The 9,092-nt window shown below is 32.8% G+C and overlaps 1 protein-coding gene across 1 annotated transcript; it reads right to left on the reverse strand.

Annotated features, from left to right (window-relative positions):
• Nucleotides 1–267: 267 nt before the first annotated feature.
• On the reverse strand, nucleotides 268–4,292 carry LOC25498267 (E3 ubiquitin-protein ligase HAKAI homolog). The gene is made up of 3 exons (XM_013593152.3): nucleotides 3,749–4,292; nucleotides 2,896–2,954; nucleotides 268–1,493 (listed from the first exon to the last, which is right to left on the reverse strand). Exons 1-3 carry the CDS (start codon nucleotides 4,001–4,003, stop codon nucleotides 503–505), a joined length of 1,305 nt encoding a protein of 434 aa, XP_013448606.1. The 5' UTR covers nucleotides 4,004–4,292; the 3' UTR covers nucleotides 268–502.
• Between the last annotated feature and the right edge of the window lie 4,800 nt (nucleotides 4,293–9,092).

The raw sequence follows: 9,092 nt of genomic DNA on the forward strand, positions 1-9,092 counted from the left end.
TCTCCTACTTTGAACTCCTTTGAAGGCCCTTTGTCCAAAAAAAAAACCAAAACTACATATTTTGAATATTAATTCTCATTCTTTTCAATCTCTTCTCTTTATTTTTCATACAAAATAACATTTGGATTGATAGTACATTTCAAGTTTCATGCTTTAGTACTAACCACGCTACCATCAAATAATAGATGAAGGGAAACTTTGTTACTCATATAGTTCGATCTAAATTGATGGTTGTCATACGCATTCATACCCAAAAAAAAATATCGATGAGGTTGAAGAGCCATATTATCCCAAGTTTTCGAATACATTCGATTCCATTTTCACTTGACGATTCTAGTGCAAAATACGCAAAATAAAACTTTCGATTACCTATGGTAAACAATAAAGGAAAAACTCAACTCGATCAGAATGTACAAATACAAAAAGACCAAAATGTAATAGAAATTGCAGTTTAGTGATTTCAAAGATGCAAGAGACATGACATGAATGATAGGAAACCTTATCAGCCTTGACCATTAAAGCTATCACGGTTATCATGCTGCCAACCATAACTTTGACCATCATGTCCATGATCACCAGGATAGTAGTTTGGTTTCAACATGTGGGCCGGAGGTGGTGGTGGTGGTGGTGGCAGAGCCATGGGCTGTGGTGTCAATATACCTTTGGAATCCCTTGGATCCACAGCCATACCACTAGCTTGTGCTTGTTCAAAAGGAACACCTGCTGCATTCCAGGGTTGGGGATAATTTCCTTGAAAGTTTGGGCCATTTGGGACCCCTTGTGGGTAACCCATTAATGAATTTGGGTCTCCACCAATATCAGAAGACGAGTCCTGCCTAGGCATATCATAGGGAGCAGCATAAAATGGTTGAGCTCGGTCTTGCAGGAAAGGGGGATAACCAAATGGCATAGGTGGGTTCAGCATTGAGTTTGGGTGTGGGGGAACATTGGTGGGTTGTGCAGGGTGCATTGTTGGATACTCAGGAAATGAGTTATCTGGACCAACCGATTGCTGCCTGTCGGTAAACTGAACAGGTTCTTGTGGGGGGTGCTGCTGCATGTCGAAACTTTGTTGATGAAAGCCCTGCTGCATACCTCCGACAGAACCAGAAATGGAATCTGAAGGGTGATGTTGTTGGCCGAAAAATGGTGGCTTTTGCTGCATTGCTGGCCTTGAAGGAGCTTGATCTCTTGGTGGTTGCCGACGGGTTCTGTCTTCCAGATCATGAGAATTTGAACCTGGAGAAAAAACTTGCCTTAGGGGGCCTCGAGCAGTGGAGTCTGAGGCTGTAGGTTGTCTAACACTTTGTGCTTCTGACTCATTTCCATCTTCTTTATCTGCATTGGGGCGAAGAAGATCGGCGTGGAATTCATGGATATGAGATTCAAAATCAACTCTCTTCAAGAATGACTTGAGACAATGAGGAGCTGCACATATCAGGATTCCTTCCATCACTTTGATAGTCTGAATCTTCTGGATTCGTCCTTCACACCTGTGTACCAAGGAAGATGAAAAACCCTTTGTAACATACAGACAATATGCCACACAGAAAAGAGAACTTCTACCAATCGAACCTATCAATTGCAAAACATAATCCCTGAAGGTCAACATTAAGGTTGATATCATCCCGAAAATTCAAGTTTTTTAATATAAGCGTGTGAATGATTATATATTTAACATGCTTTATCACGAAAGAGCCTATTGGCCTTAAAGCATGCATAATGCAACAGCCTTACACTTGCACATAGGCTCATAAAGTACCATTAAGCTTTTTATTAGTGGACGGAACTCAAGTGCTGAACTCCATTAGAGTTTAGTACTTTAGTTCATATAGTAGCAGAAACATCTTGAGATAAGCTATCATGCTTCTTACACTTGCACATAACACTCGTAAATAACAGAATGTGCTGAGTATTCTCTTCAATTACTAATTTACTCAGTTAGTTCTGTTAGGCTGAGTCAGCTAGGCAGTTATGACTTATGATAGGTCGTCTTAAATATAAATCTATGTTGTACAAAGAAACAATTCATGAAATATTTTATAGATTTTCAGTTTCATCTCACACAAATGCTCTCTTCCGTACTCTCAATTTTAAAATTCAGAGTTACCTAGATTTCTTTCAAACTCTAGACCACTTGATATCATTTTATAAATCAACAATCCTTAAACAAAAAGGTCTTCAGTTAGAGATCATTAATAATTTTATATCAGAGACAAAACACAAGGAAAACAGAAAAAATGATTGAATAAATGTGCCACTCTAGTATCTATTTTATTGCAAAGTGGGGACAGATATTGCTACATACATGCCAATAGCATTGACACCATTTTCACCTATTCAAGTGGGCAGATTTTAATCTGTGTGAAGATGGTCCCACAGACATGTAACTAAAAAAACCTACCTCCACATGTCAGGTTAGAATGATGACTCAACAAGTGGAAAAGTAGAGGGACTAAAAAAAAAGTGCACAAATATTTGAGAATGAATTTCAAAATTGTATGTCCATAGATTAATCAAATTTAATAAAAATAATGTACAAAGGAAAGGTTTAATGCATCCCTATAGAAATATTATTCAGCGTTAATGACTGGAAAATGAAAAGCATGTGTACACATTACAATTAAGCTTAGTTAATGTGTGAAAGAAATTTACAAAACAACTAAACGAGGGGCAATGATTGTGAAAACGAAAAAAACAGAGTAGTGAAGCGAAGAACTCAAACAGTGAAAGACAGCATGCGAACAAGACGATTACAACACGGAACAGTGGCGACTGTTTTCTAATAGCTACCTCACTGCTTAAGTAACTAGCAAACATTAAGCTTCAAAGTGAAGAGTCAATGGTCTTCATTACTTTGCTTTATGAAGAGAATAAGATAAGAAAAATACTTACAGGTAGCACGATGAATCACTTCTAGCACAATCGAGACAGAAAGCATGGTCACAAGGGCTCTGCAACAAAACAACCCTATAGTAAGCCAACATCAAGGAAACTAACAAGTTCTAGGCTTCTAGCACATATTCAGTGAGAAAACCCATTATCACAATCAAAATTTTAAACATAGCAGCCAAATCACAAAACAAACCAAACCACCTTTGGAGACATCTAGAACACTAAACAGCAAAAGAAAAACTACATAAGAAAAAAAGGTGTTTTGATGCGGGTATAAAATACATTGTCATTTTCAACCAAATTTCTGATAAAAACGCAAAGTCATTGATGAAATAACGAGTTTCATCTATAAATGCTAAAGAACAAAACCACAAGGTCATTATAGTAAAAGTAATATATTACGAGGTAAGTAGAAAATTAAAAAGTCAACACCAAATCAAAGGCAAACAAGGACATACAACAGCTCTCCGCTACTCCACTAAATTACTGCCCAGCAATTCAGCTAGCAATGCATGCTTACTTAAATAGATTCTAATTTGTTTCTGCAATGAATTTTTTGGAGTGAACACATGGTAAAACTAGAACAAAGAATATATCCAACTTTATTAAATGTTAATAGCATAAACACTTATCATATAAGGGCTTATATATAAGATATTTCTATAAGATAAGGCAAAATAAAGTAAAACTATTTTCATATAAGTTGTTTTCATAAGTTATCCTAGAGAGCTTGTTTCCGTAACATCTCCCGAACAGTTTCACAAGTGCTTATGTCAATAGATAAACTCAAATAAGTCAAGCCAAACAAACCCTAAGCCCAAATATAAAGGTTAGAATGTAAGAGAGTAATTACCAGCCTTCCATAAATCGCAATAGGAAAATCACATCGAACACAGAAATGAACTCGCTCACCAAGCTGGCGACGAGATCTGCGACCCACATTCCTAACAACGGAAGAAGCAGTAGCTGTACCAATACCCTTTGCAACAGGAAGATCAGCAAGGACCAAATGGTCAGGGCAGGCAACCGTAACAGTCTCAACAGGCGATTGCTTCACGCCTGCCGACCCATCAGAGGATGGATTCTTACTAAGCCGAATCTGAAGCATATTTCAAAAGCTTGTACGTGGATGTCAAGATATAGCCGAAAAGATGGTCGTAGGGAAATTTAAAATCATCTTTGACTTGAAATAAATTTGATAGAGTATAATTACAGATGAAAAGGAGAGGATGAAGATGGTGGACCAATGTAACGACCGCCGGAGACACACTGAAGGAGGGAGGAGGAGGAGGAGGCGGCTATGGTTTGTTTGAGAATGAGATAGTTTTCCAGATTTCTTTGGTGAAGAGAGACAAAATTAACTTTGAAATAAATATGGTGTGTGTGGAATAAAGTTAAATGACAAAAAATAAAATAAAAAGAAAATTATAAAAAAATACTCTAGGTTTGTACGAGGATAGAAAGGGGTATAGACTTTTTTTATTGCAAAATTAGTGTAACATAATAAAAAAAAATCTTTAAAAAAATTATAATAATAATAATTTCTTTATCAAATAATAAAAAAATAGTAGTAGTTTATTTAACCTCTAAAAATATAATTTAATAAATGTTATTTTACACACACATACATATATATATATATATATATATATATATATAACTTTTATAAGATCTAAAGACGTGTTGTTACATTAATTAATGAATATTAAAATTTAATTTTTTTTATATTCATAAAAACATAAGATAAATAAATTTCATTGTCACATAAAAATAACGGTAAAACATTGATCATTTGATACGTACAAAATACCAAATAGAGTAGTAGAAAAAGAGTGATGTGTATGACTATGTTTGGATTGATGGAGAGTGGTGGAATGGAATGGAATGGGATGGAATAGAGTCAGATTTCATTGTTTGGTTTTGCAAAAATGTAATGGAATGGAATGGAATGTGATGGAACTAATTCCATCCAATACCACTCATTCATCCAATTTTCCATTCCTCCCAAATTGTGGTGTATCCAATGGGATGGAACACATTAATAACCGAATTACATTTTTATCCCTACTATTTCTATTTCATTAGCCACTCCTCATTCCGTGTTTCTTTTTTCCATTGAGTGTTTCTTGTTTATAAATCTCTTTCTTCTTCTTTCTTATTAAAGTGTCACGAAAATTGACTATAGCAGTTACAAATGGAAAAACACATAGGTTTCTTATTTATAAACCTCTTTTAGATCGATTTTGAATTATATCTAAAAACTATTGATATTGAATTATATCTAAAAATACGATGAATAGTAATTTGCAACTAATGTAACCTACATAGGCTAGAAAATAGATGAATTGTAACGTGTAACCTATATTATTATTGTTTTATTTAACCTGACAAATGGAAATACTGTAGTTGCAAATTATGCCAGAACTGAAATTTAAAAATGTTTTGTCTTATCTTAATTTGTGGTGCTACTTGTGTTTATTCTTTTACTTGTTTATTTTGTGCTATTTATGAATAATGTCAAAATAACTACATATTGATTGAATTGAGTTGAGAATTCAACAAGTGATGTTTTTAAGTAAAGGGTAAAAATGGAATAAAAAAATTATAAATCATTCCGTTCCATTCACTTTCCAAACAATTGAGTGGAAAATTAGTTCCATTCCGTAGTAAAATATCCAAACAATAGGATGGAACCTTTATTCCGCTACGTTCCATTCCATTCTGTTCCACTCCGCTCCATTCCGTTCCGCTCCGTTAGTTTCATGCTATCCAAACAGAGCCTATAGATTTGAAGTGAGGGACTAACAGACGAGGTATAAATAGTTTAAGAGACAAGTTTTAAAAAAGAGTGATACAAGGGTCAGCTTATCACTTCAGAATTTTAAAATAATTGTTGTAACGAGACAAGTTGTCACTTCGCAAAATTTTAAAAAAAATTATTATAAACAAGACATGCTGATATAAATTTTAAAATAAGTATTGAACATATTTTGGTAGTGGCCGGTGTTTGAACCCCGGACCTTGCATATATTATGCATTGTCCAAACCAACTGAGTTAAGCTCACGAGGACATAAGTATTGAACATATGATTTGCCATCACTTATATATATTATACACGAGACAAGAGATGCATTGATATATATTATTAAGGGTTAATAGGCATTTTCCCCTCTGCCATTTGGGAGTTGTTTGGTTTACCCCCCTATGAAGAAAAAAAACTTGGAGATTCCACCTGTAAAATAAAGATTCTTTGGTTTACCCCCCCACAATCAACAGTCAGCATGTGATTGGATAAATTTGATGACGTGATGTGCTGACACAGTATTTTTTTATTTTTTTAATTTCCACCTGGCACAAATAATATTTTTTTTTTAAAAATAATAATACCAAAGATGTGAAATACCTAAAATACCCCAAATGCTAAATTAAAAAATCCCAATTTTTTTTAACAAAATTCTTTTTCAATTTTGTTTGTTCTATTTAAATTTCTTTTAATAAAAGAACACTTAATTTAAATAACTTAAAACATTAAAAAATAATAATAATAATAATTCATCTTCTTTTCTCTCCTCTCTCTCCACCGTTCTCTTCTCTTACTCCCTCCTTCTTCTTCTCTTCATCCTTCTCTTACTCACTCCTTTTCCACCCTTCTTACAAAATTCTCCTTCTTCTCCAAATCACAAACAATAACCTTCTTAGAAACTTCTTATTCTCCAGCTTCTTCTTCCCAAATTATCAACTCATCTTCTCTTTTTCCAGCAACAAACACAACACAACACAGAATCAACAACAAAACAGGTCAAACCAACAACAACACAATGTCAACATCAACAACAGACGAAAATGAGTCCCAAAAAAACCAATAAAAACAAAAGGGCCCGAAAATTCTAACCCTTTTTTTTCTTCATCCTTCTCTTCTATTCCCTTCTTATTTGATTCGATCCGAAAATGGGTTGTTTGTGTGTTGTTGTTGTTGTTTTTGGATCCGAAAATGAGTGTTTTTGTGTGTTGTTGTTGATTGGGTCCGATTCAAACCCATTCAAATCTGAATCCGGTGGTGGATCGTGGTGTTGGCGGTGGTGGTTTCTGAAAAAGAGAGAAGAGAAGAAAATGGGTGTTCTGAAAAAGAGAAAATTGCATAGAAGGGAGAGGTGGAGAAGAATGGTTATTGAATTTTGAAATGTGTGTGAAGAATGGGTATATTGGTTTGATTTTATTTTGTTAGTGAGAACAAATGGAAGGGAAATTAAAGGTATATTTAAAGACAGTGATGGTTTTTATGGGAAGATAGTGGTGATGGTGATGAAGAACAAAGTAAGGAGATGGTGGAGAAAGGGATGGAAGGGAGGGAGATGATGGTGGCGTGAAGGGGGAAATATGGAAGATAAATTAATTGGGTTTTTGTTTAAAAAAAAAACATGTTAATCCAAGTGGACTTTTAAAAATATCAAAACTTATTTTTTTTAATTATTATTTTTTTTTTAAAAAAATTATTATTTGTGCCAGCTGGAAATTAAAAAAAATCAAAAAATAATTAAAATACCAGATCAGCATGCCACGTCATCAAATTTATCCAGTCACATGCTGACTGTTGGCTATGTGGGTAAACCAAATAATCTTTATTTTACAAGGGGGAATCTCCAAGTTTTTTTTCTTCATAGGGGGGTAAACCAAAAGACTCCCAAATGGCAGGGGGTAAAAACCTATTAACCCGATTATTAAACATTATTCTCCTTCCTTCAAAAATACTTTACTCTCCTTTTTTTTTCAAACCATAACGTAAGTGAAAAACTAACTTAAAAAAAAAAAAGAATTATACACGGCATTTGTTATCATGAGTACAAATTCAAAATAATTATAACACAAAGAGACAAGTTATAGCCGATATGAATTTTAAGATAATTATTAACCATGTGACATGTAATCACTAATATATATATATATATATATATATATATTATAAAATATTTATTATACATGAAACAAGTTGTTACTGCTATTAGTATGGCGAAATTAGTATTATACGTGATACATTTTTTTATCCCTTATACGTGATACATGTTATCATTAGGTACAAATTTAAAATAACTATAACAAAAGAGACAAGTTTTCGTTAATATAAATTTCAAGATAATTATTAACCATTTGACATGTCATCACTGATATATATTATAAAAGATTTATTATACATGAAACAAGTTGTCACTGTTAACTTTAAAAATTATTATTATACACGGGCGAAGTCGTCACTAATACAAATCTACGTACTAACATCTACTTCTACTAATAATTACTTTTATACACGGACGAAGTCATCACTGATACAAATTTACTAACTTCTACATCTACTAACAATAATAACAATATATAAAAATCAAAGTCCACCAAAATTTCATAATCGTCCTTATTAAAACTCATTATCTTCTTAATTTCATGTGTTAACTTTATAAGATTTATTAACACGAAACAAGTTGTCATTGTTAAACTATTATTATACAAGGGCGAAGTCGTCACTGACACAAATCTACTAACATCTAATTCTGCTAACAATATATAAAAAACAAAGTCTATCAAATTTTTATAATCATCCTTATTAAAACTAATGAATAATAATTCGACATTTTAATTGATGACTTTTCTAAAAAAAATTCATAATCATCTAATTCTGTACCAATACATTAACATTGCATCTCAATTGTCTTTTCTATATTTTTAATTGATTTTAAGTGTCTTCTACTAATTCAAAAAAGTTTAAATTACCTAATCAATGCAATTTTACTTTATTCTACCATCAAACATATAATACACAAATAATTCGACATTTACTTTACATTTACATAAAATTGAATTATATCAAAATTCTTATTAAAATTTAATGATCTTTTACAGATAACAAACATTTATTGTACACGTGCGTCAGCACGGATTTGTTACTAGTTTAACCAAAACAAATTGAAAAGGAAAATGATTAGCATTTCCCTTTGGGGTTTAATTTCATACACTGTGTAAAGACTTTTACACTATCAATAAATCATAATCATCGATATGTCTGACTTTAAAAAAACTTGCTTAAAGAAAAACAAATTTTACTATCAGACGGTTATAATTGATTGACATTGTAAAAAAGAAAATAAATCTTAAGCTTTATACATATCAATAGAAGTGCAGAATATGCCCAGAAACAAGAATCAAATAA

Source organism: Medicago truncatula, chromosome 7 (genome assembly GCF_003473485.1).
Source record: "Medicago truncatula cultivar Jemalong A17 chromosome 7, MtrunA17r5.0-ANR, whole genome shotgun sequence".
In the NCBI taxonomy this organism is placed as follows: domain Eukaryota; kingdom Viridiplantae; phylum Streptophyta; class Magnoliopsida; order Fabales; family Fabaceae; genus Medicago; species Medicago truncatula.